General features: G+C 46.5%; 1 protein-coding gene across 2 annotated transcripts in view; it reads right to left on the minus strand.

Annotated features, from left to right (window-relative positions):
- The window catches only part of LOC126456757 (uncharacterized), a 783,002-nt gene that overhangs the window by 227,045 nt on the left and 538,635 nt on the right, over nt 1-17,322 (minus strand). For both annotated transcript variants that reach the window (XM_050092505.1, XM_050092504.1), the window contains exon 4: nt 4,360-4,437. In XM_050092505.1, coding sequence (XP_049948462.1) covers nt 4,360-4,437 — 78 coding nt within the window. The remainder of the gene's footprint in view (nt 1-4,359; nt 4,438-17,322) is intronic.

Here is a 17,322-nt window from a genome sequence, read left to right on the forward strand (position 1 = left end):
AACGTCTTTGGCCAAAAAATTCACTTCCTCGTTTTTTTATTCCAATTTGGTAGTTTCTTCTGTGGATCACTAAAGCCGAGATGGCCACATTACTTGTTGGCAAAAGTGGCCAACGTGTTGATCCCAGTAACAGTCACTAAATTCCAAAAGACACGCACAGTACAACAAATAGAACTGACTTATAAACCCTTTTATACACAAAGCTATCACCATCATTCTATTCCTTTGTAATAATTTTTACTTTATTAAGTTATAACATTTACAACCGACTCTGTTCTGTTACACAGGGTGGCGCACGAGAAACCGGGCTCGCCAGTTACGCACCAACGGTTGCCCGCCACGAGCACACACAACAACGAATTGCTAAACGTGTAATAATTAGACAATAAAGAAATAACAAATAAGCTGATGCATGCGACAACTTCGAAACAAGAGATGAGAATTGGCGCGCAACAATGAGAAGTCTAGTACGAGGGGTCGGTTTTTCGTGTGCCACCCAGTATTTTTCCTAATACAAAATACCGATTCAAAACGATCTGCTGCAGCCGCTTGGTATTCTTTCTGATACTGGGGCGTGAAGGCGCCTGGAAAATTCGCCCACAATTCAGAGAAACAAACATGGAATCCTGTTGTGGTGGCACGGGCGACAGTACTCGCTTAAGTATGGAAATCTGGTCACTGTGTAAGCCTTCAGAAAAATTTACGTAGTTCTAATATATTAGTTACTTTTTCACTTAAAAATTTATGGCGAGTTACCTCACAAAAGGCAAATTCAAAACGTGTAAGTGGAAAGCTATCAATAGGTTGTTGATGGTTTGGTGAAAACTGGAAAATCTTTTTCAGTGACTACTCCCCCATATTTCCTATGCGGTCCGAGGTGTTGACCTACGAAGCAGACATTGGCTTTCAAGCACAGAAGTTTGACGATCACAGCCTTAGAGAGTTCTTAATAACGACTTGACATAACCACCTCGGCGTATCATCTTGTCCCCATGCACTACTGTTCATCAGCTCTTGCATAATTAAAGAAGCACAATGACAAATAGACTTCGAGACTAGTGAGCTCACACTCGACTCACCTCGTAAGATCTAGAAAAACGGAGTATCAAATACAAAAATTCATGTGAATGGACCTAGATGATACGAAAGTGGAAAACATTGTTTCTCTGGCAGAAAATGAAACTGGTTGTTGAATTCCTAAATAACCTTAACATAGTAATTTGTTTCGTAAATAAAAAACGCCTTCTCTTGCTGTACTGTATTTTATTCTCCCACACTGGTTTCGCGTTTTTCATTTTAAAGCATAATCACTAGGAGCTATGGTAACAGTTGCGGTATACTTTTGTTTAGATATGTATTATACTTTCTGGCTATAACAATCAAGAAGCAAAACAATACGCATATGTTTGTAATTTACCGTAAACCACAAGAACTGGCATTATCATCGACCAATGCTCGAACCACTTACACTCACAAAACAAGCAACGCTTCGACATATGCTCCATAGACTCAACACCGACCCACTCAACAAAGAAAACTATCTAAAAGAATTGGACATAATAATGCAAATAGCCCAAACCAATGGACACAATAGTAACACAATCCCAAAGCTAAACGAGGAAATTAAAAGTAAAATAAAAGCAGAAAGCACAAAACCATTGACAACATCACAACAGAACCAAACACAATCACAAACACCCAGTACCATAACAACTACACAGAATAATCAGGAGAGTCTAAGAGAAAACACACGATGACATACAAACGCAAACTCACACACAAAATCACCAACATTTTCAAAAGACAAGGAATAAACATAGCATACACAACAGACAATTCTGTTCAAAAATACACCCCAAAACTGGCAAAAAAGCAGAGATATATACCAGAAAGCAGGTATAGATGAGGACGTGCAAGTATGGGACAAACTCTACATTAGCAGAACACCTAAGAGAACACAGTCACAAACCAACCACTAGAGAAGAAGACATGAAAATAATTAGAATCAACAATAAAAAACATCTCCTGACCGTTCAAGAAAATTACCACATACAGTAAACCAAAGCAGAAAAGAAAACTCTGTAGAATGATCAAATACATACGCCAAACAACTAATGGTTTACAGTAATATATCAAATTATCATAATAGTAATGATAAAAATAATAGCACACCACCTCCACCTGTCCATCAGCCTCTACACAAAACATTTGAACCAAAACTCAAATCAACTGAACACAAAAACTCTCAACCATTCTCTGGACAAAAAAGAAACAAAAAATTCCATGCATCTCTCTCTCTCTCTCTCTCTCTCTCTCTCTCTCTTTCTGTCACACACAGACACACACAGATATACGCGCGCGCGCGCGCGCGCGCACACACACACACACGCACACACACACACACACACACACACACACACACACACACACACACACAAGCATAACAGAAATGAATAGGCGTTAGTTCTCGGCATATACTTCGTTAGGTTGGCAACATGCACATAAATAAGCAAACAGGGTAAGATACACGGTGAACTCAAAGTAGTTACGTCTTGAGGTCACAGTTTTGGATCAAATGTCTATGTTAGTGACAGAAGGCTGATAGTTTCTCACAACAACAAGGGCAAACAAAATGAAAAGGGGGAAGAAAAACGTTCGAAACATAAAACACGCTTATGTTTCGCAAATGGAGCGGTAGTGCGATCTCCGTGTGACCAGATGAGAGGAAACGCCGATGCCAACTAAAAACAAGAAGAACTGTAAGTAATCACTTATTTACACAAAAAGCGAGTATTGAACCGTTTTATATTCTACGAATAGTACATATCGAAACAAAAGTATATATTAACTATACCATTATACATTCCACCGATGATACCTTACAGTGAAAAAAGGCGAAACCCTTCTGGGAGAATAAAAGAGAGAGCAGGAAGAGAAGGCGTTCACTGTGCACAAAACAGGAGGCCGGCCTCGTAGACAGAGCCAGTAACTTATGTGCCACTTGTGTGGCCGTCCTCGAAGCCCGTCTCCTTATCGCCTGCTCGGTTCGGCTGTTGAAGACTCACTGATTCTAATCAATGGTAAGGCCATAACATACCTGGCATATCTTGGAAACTACACATAATCTGACTGCCCTTCGTTCGTGGCTGTACCGAGGTAGTCCTGCGGCTTTGTCACTCCCTCTTCTCTCCAGAAAATCTATCTTTCTACAATTTTTTCTACGCGAATTTAGGGATTTGTAATGTATGTTTAATAATGACTAAGCTTTATTGAAAAATATGCTTACATGAGCTACACGTTGTCGACATTCAAAAGGAAACTACAGCCTCCGGGAGGAGCTGCGGTCCCCCCAAGAGGGTTGAGGCCCCAAATACGCCAATGGAGAGGCGCCGGTGGCAGTCCTGCACGTCCAATAGCTAACAGCTGCTGAATCCTTTGAAATAACGATGTGGACATCCTCGATAAGCGAGCGTCTGCAGACGAGAAAGCAACTGACGGCCAACTGCTGAGGCGTTTGGTCGAAAGCATCGGAACTGAAAAGTAGCCACGGTGCTCCGATCCGGTCAATAATGCCAGCAGTGCCACGATTTCGTAAGACAAAAACATCGAGAATTTTCGCACCAACTGTTTCCAAACTCAAGCTTACTCACTGGAATTTCAGAAAGTACCTCGTTCCCACATGTTTATGGCGAGGAAGATGATCCACGCCATACATTTTTACGGTGAGTTAGAAACAGCAGCACGTAAAAATTCTTGAAAGTAAGCTCAGAGGTTTCGGCCTTCCGTTACCAACCAGTCTCCACATCTTGTTAGCTACTGCTGACGCAGCTATCTATAGACTAATACGAGTTTATAATAAACGTAAACACTTGACTATATGAAACCGAGATGGTAAACAAATGAAATCTGATCGGCGCCTTCAGCATTTGTACCGCCTTCAACAGTGCTACCAAAATACTTGTTCCCGTAATTTTAGGTAAGATAGTACACCGCGCTTAATGTAGACTAAGATGGAAAGGAGTTATTTCTATGGAATACATGAAAGAGTATTTATCAGTTCGTACTGCAGTGTTAGGCGGACTGCTCCACGTATCCTGATTTTCATGTCATATTCTTAATCTTACTCAGTCTTTACTTAAAAATTGTATGTGAAAATTTGTAATTCGATAAATTTCTGTTAGTTTGTTCTGTATGTCCTTTATAGTATCGCATTATTTTGAAATGTTGGAAACAAAGAAGGACATAACGAGTTGTAAGACGGCTGTGCGGACAAATTCCTAAGGCCAATTAAAAATGTAAGAATATAACTTGGTCGACTGGTTGCAGTGAGCTACTAGACTGCACGCGCTTGCCACTTACATCTTGGATGTTCTTGACGAGGCGCACCACCTCCTCAGGAGCTCCTCGTAGGTGCACGTCAAACTTTATAGGCTCTCTCTGCAAAAGTAAAGAAAAGGAAAAATTATAGTGGTGCCGGTCTTCACGGTACAGCTTTGTGCATTTTATCTTCACCGTGTCTCTCGAAAATGAAATTTGTGGTAAGTTCCTACGGGACCAAACTGCTGAGGTCAATGGTCCGTAGGCTTACACACTACTTAGTCTAACTTAAACTAACTTACGCTAAGAACAACACACACACACACACACACACACACACACACACACACACACACACACACTCATGCCCGAGGGAGGACTCGAACCTCCGACGGGGGGAGCCGCGCGAAGCGTGGCAAGGCGACACACACCGCGCCGCTCACCACTTTTATTTATTTGGCAAACATACGACACCAACATACAGAAAAACCATTACTTTTCACTCCAGGGTTACGTAACAGTATTACAATCAGTTTCGACTTCTTGGTAGGTCATCACTGTATCATCCGTTTATAAATGAAGAAAAACGGTGATAATACAAGATGCCCGCATCTCGTGGCCGTGCGGTAGCGTTCTCGCTTCCCACGCTCGGGTTCCCGGGTTCGATTCCCGGCGGGGTCAGGGATTTTCTCTGCCTCGTGATGGCTGGGTGTTGTGTGCTGTCCTTAGGTTAGTTAGGTTTAATTAGTTCTAAGTTCTAGGGGACTGATGACCATAGATGTTAAGTCCCATAGTGCTCAGAGCCATTTTTTTTTGATAATACAAGACTAGGAAACTAATGTCCAAATCAAACTGATTTCTATACACCATCATACGCACTTGAACAATACAACTGAACCGGCTCATCGAAACTCTCACAATGTAAACATATGGCCGAACTTAGTAACTAAGTAATAATATTAAAAAATATTCAATTTATCGTAAGTTTACACAAACGGATTTTTACGGTTTTTTCCCCAGATCGTGTGATAGATGCTTGCATTGGGCCGCATGCGGCCGCGGGTTTCTGGAAACTCCTGGGTTCAGGGAACAAATCGATTCCATAACAACGCCTTTTTTGGCGTATTTTGAAACTTGCTTTTTTCCCAAATTCTTTTGTTTCTGTTCTATTTTCGGGCAGTTCGCACTTGTCTATTAATAGCCGGAATTAACAGTTTTGTATACTGGTTGTTTACTGCGCTTTTAGCCGCATTTTTACGGCACTGTCGGCAGCTTCATACCGTAGATGTACTGTGCTGTAACCCAGGACTGCCGTTGTTTCTAGTGGGATCTTTGGGTCGCTAGTGCAAAAATGTATCACGAAACCAGCAAAGTGTAAAATCCCTGCATTTCACCTGTTTATTGACGGACATAAATCTATTTGTTTCCGTTCTCGAGATCACATATTGAAGGGTCTCTCTGTACGCCTCTTCATGTCACTCCAATTTACGGTGCAGTGAGTGAATTCCCTCCGACATAAGAGTGGTCAGCAGCTGAGTGCGTTCATATCAGCCGCAGTTTACACATTTTTCATGTATTGTGTTTAACTTGTCTGCAAATGGTCCGATTCAGATGCACTTGCGCAAGGTGCATTAAGATTTGCTACTTCTCTGAGTCCAACACTCATGTTCACAACGTCTTAGTGTCACATACCACTCTAGCTGTCCCTTCCCGTATGTGTGTGTGTGTGTGTGTGTGTGTGTGTGTGTGTGTGTGTGGTTTTTTTTTTTTTTTTGTGGGGTTTAAGGGCGCTCAACTACGGAGGTCATTAGCGCCCAGTCAGAAGTGTTAGAGCACATGGAATCTAGTAAAACTCAAGGGGAGGGGGGACACCAGAAAGTCCGTACAAAGATGCAGATAAAATAAGTAAAAAACTTAGATGTCTTTGGACAAGCCAGTCAAAGTTATAAAACGCAGAACACGAGCAGCTGCTCGAGCGTCATCAGCTAAAATAATCGATAAAGTAAATGGCAGGGACAGGACAACACGAGATTGACTAAAGCGGGGACACGACAATAAAACATGGCGCACCGTTAATGCTTGACCACAAGGGCACTGCGGGGCTGGGTCACCGGAGAGCAGGTAGCGGTGGCTAAACCGGCAATGCCCAATCCGCAACCTGGTCAGAAGGACCTCTTCTCGCCGAGACGGTCGGGAGCAGGTCGTCCAAGCAGTTGGGAGCGGTTTTACTGCCCGGAGCTTGTTTCCTTGGAGGGATGCCCAAGCATCCCACCACAACGACACAAGCCTCTTACAAACAACCCCACGAACGTCAGATGACGGGACACAATGGGAGGCTGGCCGAGGCAGGAGGACTGCAGCCTTGGCTGCAGCATCAGCAGCCTCATTCCCAGGCACTCCTACATGTCCGGGAACCCACAGAAAGCTGACAGGAGAACCATTATCAGCGAAAGAATGGAGGGACAGCTCGATCCGTTGTACCAAGGGATGGACCGGATAGGGAGCTCCAAGGCTCTGAAGAGCACTGAGTGAATCAGAGCAGAGTACATACGATGAATGGCGGTGGCGGCGGACATACTGAACGGCCTGATGGAGAGCAAAAAGCTCGGCCGTAAGGCTGGAACATTGGTCGAGGAGCCGGTATTTAAAGGTGGCGGCCCCGACGACAAAGGCACAGCCGACACCATCGTCAGTTTTGGAGCCATCGGTGTAAATAAAGGTGTGACCGGCAAGTCGAGCACGAAGTTCGACAAACCGTGAGCAATACACTGCAACTGGAGTACCCTCCTTCGGGAGTGAACTGAGGTCGAGATAAATATGAACCGGAGCCTGGAGCCAAGGTGGTGTCGGGCTCTCACCCTCTCTGAAGGTGGTAGGGAGGGCAAAATCCAATTGTCGAAGCAGGCGACGGAAGCGGACTCCAGCGGGTAGCAGGGCAGACACATACAACCCGTACTGACGGTCGAGAGAATCGGCGAAGAAGGACTGATAAGAGGGATGGTCGGGCATTGACATCAGCCGGCAGGCATACCGACACAGCAGTACGTCACGTCGGTAGGTCAATGGTAATTCGGCAGCTTCAGCAAAATGACTCTCGACGGGACTAGTGTAGAAGGCTCCGGTCGCAAGACGTAACCAACGATGGTGGATGGAGTTGAGACGGCGTAAGAGGGATGGCCAAGCAGACGAGTAGACGAAGCTCCCATAATCCAGCTTCGATCGGACTATGGACCGATACAAGCGAAGCAGGACAGTGCGATCCGCTCCCCAAGATGAACCACTAAGAACTCGGAGGACATTAAGGGAACGTGTACAACGGGCCGCCAAATAAGATACGTGCGGAGACCAACAAAGTTTCCTGTCGAATGTGAGCCCTAGAAACCTAGTTGTTTCCACGAATGGGAGAACAACGGGACCAAGATGTAAGGATGGCGGAAGGAACGCTTTATATCGCCAAAAGTTGATACAAACCGTCTTCTCTTCAGAGAACCGGAAGCCATTTGCCACGCTCCATGAGTATAGGCTGTCTAGATAACGCTGAAGGCAGCGCTCCAGGAGGTATGTTCTCTGGGCACTGCAGTAGATCGCGAAGTCATCGACAAAAAGAGAGCCTGAGACATTAGGTGGAATGCAATCCATAATTGGATTGATCGCGATGGCAAAAAGGGCTACGCTCAAGACGGAGCCTTGAGGCACTCCATTCTCCTGGAGGAAGACGTCGGACAATACGGAACCCACACGTACCCTAAACTTTCGATCCGTTAAAAAGGAATCAATAAAAAGGGGCAGGCGACCGCGTAGGCCCCACCTGTGCATAGTGCGGAGGATACCTCCTCTCCAACAGGTATCATAAGCCTTCTCCAAATTGAAGAACACAGATACCGTTTGGCGCCTTCGCAAAAAGTTGTTCATGATGAATGTCGACAAGGTCACAAGGTGGTCAACAGCGGAGCGGCGGCGACGAAAGCCACATTGGACATTGGTAAGTAGCCGTCGAGATTCGAGAATCCGGATTAACCGAGCATTAACCATGCGCTCCATCACATTACAGACACAGCTTGTGAAAGAAATGGGGCGGTAACTAGAATGAAGGTGTCTATCCTTCCTGGGTGTGGGTATAGGAACAACGACGGCGTCACGCCAACGCATGGGAACCTGACCTTCGGTCCAGACGCGATTGCAGGTACGAAGAAGGAAGCTTTTGCCCGCCGGAGAAAGGTTTGCCAGCATCTGAACGTGAATGGCATCTGGCCCCAGAGCAGAGGACCGGGACAGTGCAAGCGCACGTTCGAGTTCCCGCATAGTAAAGGGGGCATTATAAGTTTCCAGATTCAGCGAGTGAAGGAAGGTCGCCGAGCCTCTTCTGCCTCTTTCCTGGGAAGGCAGGGTGGTAATGGGCGGAGCTTGAAACCTCCGCGAAAAAGCGGCCGAAGGCGTTGGAGACAGCCACAGGATCAACAAGGACCTCATTACCTGAGGTCAGGCCAGGTACCGAGGAGTGGGCCTTAATGCCCGACAGCCGGCGCAGGCCACCCCAAACGACAGAAGAGAGTAAAACTGTTAAATGAGCTGGTGAAAGAAGCCCAACAAGCTTTTTTGCTGTCTTTGATGACTCTACAGCATTGCGCTCGGAGTCGTTTGTATCCAATACAATTCGCCAACGTAGGATGGCGGCGAAAGGTGCGTAAAGCACGTCGTCGAGCACGGATAGCGTCTCTACAAGCCTCATTCCACCAGGGGACGGAAACGCGACATGAAGAAGAGGTAGTACGAGGAATGGAACGTTCGGCAGCATTGATGATAACAGCCGTGAGGTATTCGACCTGACTGTCACAACTGAGAAAATCGTGGTCCAGAAAGGTCGCCAGGGAGGAATAAAGTCCCCAGTCAGCTTTCGGTATGTTCCAGCTCGAAGGATGTGGGGATGGGGTGTGGTGCAGGAGACGAACGACACAGGGGAAGTGGTCGCTCGAATAGGTGTCAGAAAGGACATACCACTCGAACTGACGGGCAAGAGTGGTAGAACAGATCGAAAGGTCCAAGTGGGAGTAGGTATGAGTAGAGTCCAAGAGGAAAGTCGGGGCGCCAGTATTGAGGCAGACAAGATTGAGATGGTTGAAGACATCCGCCAAGAGGGAGCCTCGTTGACAGGATGCAGGAGAGCCCCAAAGGGGATGATGGGCATTGAAGTCGCCAAACAATAAAAACGGCGGAGGAAGCTGAACAATCAGGTGCATCATGACAGCCCGACTATCTGCGGATGACGATGGAGTGTAGACGGTACAAACTGAAAAAGTAAAAGCAGAAAGAGTAATACGGACAGCTATTGCTTGGAGTGGGGTGGTCAATGGGATGGGATGGTGATAGACATTGTCCCGAACGAGCAACATGACCCCACCATGAGCTGGGATACCGTCCACAGGGGTGAGGTCATACCGCTCCGAGGTATAGTGGGTAAAGGCAATACGGTCAGTTGGGCGCAACTTGGTTTCCTGGAGACCAAGGACGAGCGGACAGTGCAGGCGGAGGAGCAGTTGTAATTCCTCCCGATTAGATCGAATACCTCTTATGTTCCAATGTAACAAGGCCATCGCTAGTCAAAAAAAGGGGGAACGAGACGGGGGAAGAGCTGGTCACCTCGACGGCTGCGGAGGGCCATGTTTCGAGGGAACAACGCTACAACCGGCGGGAGGCGGATCCTGTTCCATCGAGTCGTCGCCAGCTGCAGCCGCTGTCCCTGGTTGTGTAGGAGAGGCAGCATCATTTGCCGACTAGAGGCCAGCTGAGCGCCTGGCAGCAGAGCGTCCTGGCGAAACCGAGGACGGCTGGGAGCAGCGACTCACGGATGGAACGTCAGACGAAACGCGCTGGGGTGGAGAGGGGGATAGAGACTTCTTCTTGGAGGCCTTCTTGGAAGTCCGAGGAGGCACTGGGATGGTGGGCTGGACCCGAAGAAGGTCCTCACGCGCGGGGTCCGTTTTGGAACGCCGGACCTCGGAAGCTGGGGTCCGGAATGTTTCCCCGATGGACGCCTGAGAAGAGGATCGCTTCTCAGGTGGCGAGGGGGAGGAGGAGGAGGAAGGGTGGCCCCTGGGGCAGAGGGAGCGGGGGCTGCAGGGTAGGAGGATTTGGAAGGGAGGGATTTGGGAGGCGGAGGCATAGACCCCGGATGGGGGGGGGGGTGGTGGAGGGGGGACAGGATAGGGGTGAGGATATTGTGGAAGGAGTGGACACGACTGAGGCAAACGAAGTGGTCAACGTCACGGGATGGAGGCGATCATACTACTTCTTGGCCTCAGAATAAGAGAGACGATCCAAAGTTTTGAGTTATTGAATCTTCTTCTCCATCTGATGCGCGGGGCAGTCTAAGGATCTAGGTGAGTGGATGCCAGGACAATTAACGCACCGAGGTGGTGGGGTGCATGTATGTTCCTCACGAAGAGGACGTCCACAATCGCCACAAAGGGGCTCAGCCTCACACCGGGACGACATGTGCCCAAAGCGCAAACACCGAAAACAGCGCATAGGAGGCGGGACGAAAGGTCGCACGTCGCACCGGTAGAACATCGCCTTTACCTTCTCTGGGAGAACGTCCACCTCAAAGGCGAGGATAAAGGCCCCGGTGTCGATGCGACGGTCTTTGGGGCCGCGCTGGACCCATCGGACGAAATGCACACCTCGGCGCTCCAGGTTGGCCCTGAGCTCCTCATCAGACTGCAGCAGGAGCTCCTGATGAAAAATAGCCCCCTGCGTCCTATTCAGTGCCAGATGCGGGACAATGGATACTGGGATGTCCCCTAGTCGGTCACACGCCTGGAGTGCCGCCGACTGTGTGGCGGAGGTGGTCTTTATAAGAACGGACCCCGAACGCATTTTGCTGAGAGCCTTGATTTCCCCGAAGATGTCCTCGATGTGCTGAACAAAGAACATGGGCTCGGAGGTGGCGAACGTCCCCCCATCGGTCCGAGAACAGACCAAATAGCGGGGGAAGTACTTCGCCCCAAGCCGGCGGGCCTGTCCTTCCTCCCAGGGAGTGACCAAGGGGGAAAGGGCAGGAGAACCAGAACCAGAGACAGTACTTTTCTTTTTGAAAGACTCGGGCGCAGAGCGACCTGATACGTGTTGACGTTTCATCTGCGAAACGTCTGCCCCGATACCACCCACTCCGACCAGGGGCTCTCCCCACGGGCGCCACCCAGCCTCAGCAAGGGCCACCTGGCAGGATGACCGTTGCCGTTAGTCTCGATGCCCCAAGGAGACGGGCATCTACTCCTTGGCCGACGTGGGGAGGGTGCAGCTCAGGTATCGGCAGTACGATCCCTGTGTTGTCAGGGGGCTACAACCTAGAGGGTACATGACGACCCCACCACAACGGGCTGGCTACCGTGCTGCATTTCAGGTGCCATGGAAAGTCCATCATGATCGTAGGTGCAGATGGGGACGCACTATTGGCGTAACTTTTACAGCCCATCAGGCGTTTAGGCCCAATTTGATGAATAGTGGGTATGGTTACAATGCTGTTACAATGCTGAGTGCCAAGGTCTTAGTGCATTGAGGACCAGTGGTACACCACGTAAGGTGTCCTTCCCCGAAAGGCTCGCACTTCTGTAGAATTTTGAAAAATGGAGGTCAAACCCCAAGGGGGACCATTACATGGAAGGCCAAAACGGTTGAAACTCCTTTTAGTCGCCTCTTACGACAGGCAGGAATACCTCGGGCCTATTCTTACCCCGGACCCGCAGGGGTGTGTGTGTGTATGTATGTGTGTGCGCAGTTACGAATTCTACTTGCATAGCTGTAGAACTCAGAACTGTCTGCTGCTGTGAGTGTAGGGCAAACTGTAGAAGAAGCTTGGATGGTAGCAGAGACGTTTCTGAACCACGTGTGCGGCCTGGTACGGGATAGCAGGCGTAAACCCCCGCCTCGTGAGGGGGCTGGGTAAGGGTAAGGCGGCTTGCTCGTAACAGCTTCTTCTCGGTAATTTAGTATGTTTCAACCTGTCTAACTGAAGCCCTAACACTCCTGGGCACCTTCATAGTATTATTAGTTTGCGTCATGTAGCGAGTTTTGAATACTTTGAAATTTAGGTGATTTCGTAAGCTATTGTTTGATTCAAATAGTAGCTTGAACATGTTGGGGTGTGTTGACTGGTTAACGATTCAGTTCAAGACCCTGAGTGCGTCTGCATTATATGAAACCACTGTGGATCATGCCACTGATTTCTCAATCCGCTTTAGTCCGTAACTTCCAGTGTTCGGTAGTTGCTTTGTGCATCACCACGTCGTGTTAAGTGTTCGTGTTCGAGAGCCTTCAGGTTTCGCATCTCTATCTTTGTGATATAATCTCAGAACCGAGGTCTAAGGTTTATCAAGTATCGAACTTAATATATATCTGGCACCAGCAATTGTCACATTTTATCATGTACACAAGTCCTTTTAGTTAAATTATCGAGTCAATAAACGTTCATTTTTTACCCGTAATTAGACCAGCTGATTAAAAAACATGGAAAAGATTTCAGTTATTTATTACCCGAAAAATACGAAAGGTAGAAACACATTGCACGCGTCACAGGACAGAGGACGGTTCAGAGTTTTATGTTCGCACAGACACCCGACGCGAGCACCGTCCGTTGCTCGAGAATAATCGAGACGGCAGTCAATTTCATTCCACACACGAATCGACAAGCCCCTGTTAATTGAATCGACAGCTTCGACAACTCGATTTCTCAGCTATGGAAGAATAGCTGTCACAGATGGGACAAAGACTCTCTCTTTATGTACACATACACACACACACACACACACACACACACACACACACACACAAATCGCAAGGTACGAGGTCCGGTGACATCGTAGGCCAAAAGCTATGAACCAGACCTTGTTGTCCAGCGTTGTGGGACAGTGGTGTTAAGAGGTGAACGTAAGGCGGGACTCCGTCAGCTACAAAAATGAAATCACTGCAATCTTGGTGAAGTTGAGGGACAACCAACTTTGCAGCATGTCCAGGTATGATATATCTGACGCAGTTTCCTCAGAAATAAAGAAAGGTCCGTAAATTTGTGAACAAAAACGGCATAAAACATATTCAGTTTCGGTGAGTCTCTTTCATGTTCGACGACGAAACCAGGATTTTGTGATCCCCAAATTCTTACACTTTGGCGGTTTACTTTACCCGATCGATGAAACGTCGATGAGTCGTTCGGAAGAAAATGTCCTCTACCATATCCTAGACAACTGAAATGCAAAATTCTGTTACGATTGCCGGGACGCAGCCGTTGCAGCAACTGCAATTTGTAAGTATTCGTATGGAAACGTCGTTTCAGAACATGTCACACCGCTGTTTCTGGAAGTTGAAGTTGGTGGCCTGTTCATCTTGTGGTCTTGCGATAGCTCTGTGCGAAAGCACCTCGGATACGCTCGAGATTTTAATCAGGCGTGTGTGGCCGGCCGGTGTTCTTCCCTTTCCACACGCATCCAGCTTGCAAGAATTTTGTATGCCAGTCAGACATCTGCTTCTACAGAGGCGGCTTCTTGCTGAATCGACGGCGGGATGCACGTTGCACTTGAGCAGTGCATTGAATTCGCGCAAATTCCAAGACACAAAATGATTTCGCTTGTGGAACAGTGGCCACGCTGCTGCAGTAAACAGTACAGCCGTCTCAAAATCACCCAGTACACGGGCAGGCATTAAAGTGTCTTCACAGAGGAAAAGAAAATTGTGTGAGGCAGCGAGACCCAGAAGTTATTTTGCACTGAGAAAACCAGTCACAAAATCAAAAAATATGTATATTAGAGATGAAATTAACAACTCCGCAATAAAATCAAAACAGTATGGAACGTTGTTAGAAGAGACTGGAAAAGTAATCAGTGGGGTAGGTAGTATTACCGTTAAAGAATGAGACCATCTTAACCAACAGTACACAAGTAGCTAATGTATTTAACAACAACTTCTTAAGTGTAGGTGAAAAAATTGGTGAGAATAGTTCAAAAGAAAAAGCCAAGAAGTACATGGAAGAGGCAGTTATGAGAAATCCTAGTCAGATTAGTTTTCATGTAACAACCTCTTGTGAAATACGGAAAACCATCAAATCTTTGAAAAATAAATGTTCTGTTGGATTAGATGACATGATTAACAAGATATTAAAACAATGTGGAGCAGTTACAGCTGATGTTCTGAGTCACATCTGTAACGCATCACTAACTCAAGGTATTTTCATTTTCCGAGACAGGTTAAAATATGCCACTGTCAGGCCTCTCTACAAAAAAATAGGACACCACAGATGTCAACAATTACTAGCCGGTGTCCTTGCTCGCGGCATTTTCAAAAACTGTCGAGAAAGTAATGTACTCGAGAATGATTAGCCATGTCAGCAGTAACGGGATACTTAGTAAATCACGGTTTCGATTTCAAAAATGATGTTCCACTGATACGGCAATATACAATTTCACTGCTCATGTAATAAGAGTCTTTAAATAGTACAATTTCACCAATAGGAATTTTCTGTGACTTAACCAAAGCATCTGATTCTCTGAACCACGACATTATGTTACAAAAGTTACAATTCTATGGTATAAATGGAACAGCACATGAGTGGTTTAAGTCATACCTACAGGACAGGAAGCACAAAGTTTCTTTATATGGCTGAAGTGATGTAAGGAAGTTTCCCAGTCCATCTAACTGTGGTGAAATTGCATTAGGTGTTCCACAGGGTTCAATCATGTGTCCCCTTCTGTTCCTGATATATCTGAATGACCTCCCTTCTTACCTCAAACATGAAGCTAAACTGACACTGTTTGCTGATGATACAGGCGTCATTATTAATTCAGTAAAATAAACTTCAATAGAAAATGATATAAATAATGTCTCTGGAAAAGATATTAATTGGCTTTCTGTGAATGGGCTTGCTCTGAACTTTGAAAAAAACAGAGTACATCTAATTTTCTACTGCGAGGAGAACAGTTCCTTCAATAAATTTTACACATCAACAGCAGTCAGTAGCCAGGATTGAGCATACTAAGAGAATGAGAATCTTAATTGGAAAATTCATACTTTAGATCTCCTAAAGCGAGTATGTTCATCAACTTTTGCAATCAGAATAATTGCTAATTTTGAGGATACAGAAATTAGCAAGTTAACATACTTTGCGTTCTTTCACTCTCTGATGTCATACAGAATAATATTTTGGGGTAACTCAAAACTTAGGCAAAAGGTATTCACTGCTCAAAAGAAAGTGGTTAGAATAATGTGTGGGGCTCATAGTTGCACATCTTGTAGGCATCTCTTTAAAAGGTTAGGAATCCTTACAACAGCCTCACAGTACATTTATTCAGGAATGAGATTTGTTCTCAACAACACGGATCAGTTTAAAAGCAACACTGACTTTCGTGATTATAACACCACAAGAAAGAAAGACTTGCACTATCCTCTACTTAACATATCTTTGGCACAGAAAGATGAAATAAAACGTCTGACAGACACCAGTAACAGTTTTAAAAATAAACTGAAATCATATCTCCCTGATAACTCCTTCTATACCATAGATGAATGCTTGAATGGGAATAAATAAATCTATAGGTATAATATATGCATTTTGTGCTATTTAAGGGAATTGGGTAGGTAATAAAAATTTTAAGCTTTAAAATAAAATCCTCATTTCATGTGTGCATTTATTATCCACATGGCATGTTCCACATCATAATGGTTACTTTGAGATTGATCAGTGGAACACATAACTAACATAAATGAAATTCATACCCTCAGGGAACTCCCAGCGCCCTCCCCTCCCCCCCTCCCCCCCCCCCCTACTGTGATGCAGGCGAACAAGGGAAAAATGGTGGGAAATTCGAATTTATTGGCAGGGATATCAAATTTTGTGTTCAGAGACCAACTGCCCTAGTTCACAATACCATCACCAGAGGGCACTGTTAGCCCTCCCCCACTTCCGTCTCCCCTCGTCTCTCATGAAGTAATCCAAGATGGCAGTCCAGAAAAAAAGCGCGGAAACCAATAGGAATGCTGACGACTTTGGCCAATAGGGTTGCAGTATCTGGTGACGTCATTGGAGGAGATATAAGGCGGGCTCAGCAGCCCCACAGGCTTATTCTCACTCAGTCAGCCAGCAGCAGCGGCAGTAGAAGACCTGTGAAGCATCAGTAGCAGCAGTCGAGATCCAGCACACCACTGCAGAACAGGAAGAAGCAGAAAAGTAAGTGCCACATATTACGTCTGTGTCTGTAGTTAGAAATTTTATTGGTTGTCTCGTCTCTCGGTCTGCATGTGACACTTTCTCCTTCTTCGATCTGTCGAGGCCAGCACGGGTGACCACCGGACCCGCAGCAACCACCACGTTGAGACCTGCAGCAGCAGCAGCAGCAATCTCCAGCGTGTCCGGACCTGTAGCAACGACGTGAGATCCTGTAGGACAAGGAGCTCCTATTGTCTTTACCACTTATCGATTTGTGTGTAGGATGCCCAGCCTGATCCCGACGTCTCGAAAGCTGCTGGTGGCCCTAACAGCAAGATGGAAGTCAATACTGGTCGCTGACATACGACCCGAGGCACCAGACATCCGTGTGGTAGCGCAGGGACAGAATGAAGATGCCGTGCATAAGAAGGTTCCACACGTAGCCCACTTGCTGGAGCTGTTATTGTCTGTCCCGCTCATCAGTTTGTGTGATGACGATGTGCAGCTGGTTCCCAACGACTGGAGTGCTGCTGGTCGTCCTGAACAACAAGATGAAGGACAGTACTGGTCGCTGACACATGACCTGTCCCAGCAGACCACCCCTCTGGTAGCGAAGAGACAGAGTGCACGCGCTACGGATTAGAAGGTAGCGAACGCGCCTATAGTTTGCAGTCCTATACAATTTAACTTCTAGTGGAACGAAGTGTAAGTGTTGGTACAGAAGCACGTCGTGACTGGGGCTTGGCATGTGAGGACAGGAACTGAAGTACCGTCGAAGGGTGTAAAAGTGCCTTTTTGTAAGTTCGACTGCGATGAAA

Source organism: Schistocerca serialis, chromosome 2, assembly GCF_023864345.2.
Source record: "Schistocerca serialis cubense isolate TAMUIC-IGC-003099 chromosome 2, iqSchSeri2.2, whole genome shotgun sequence".
NCBI classification, from domain to species: Eukaryota; Metazoa; Arthropoda; class Insecta; order Orthoptera; family Acrididae; genus Schistocerca; species Schistocerca serialis.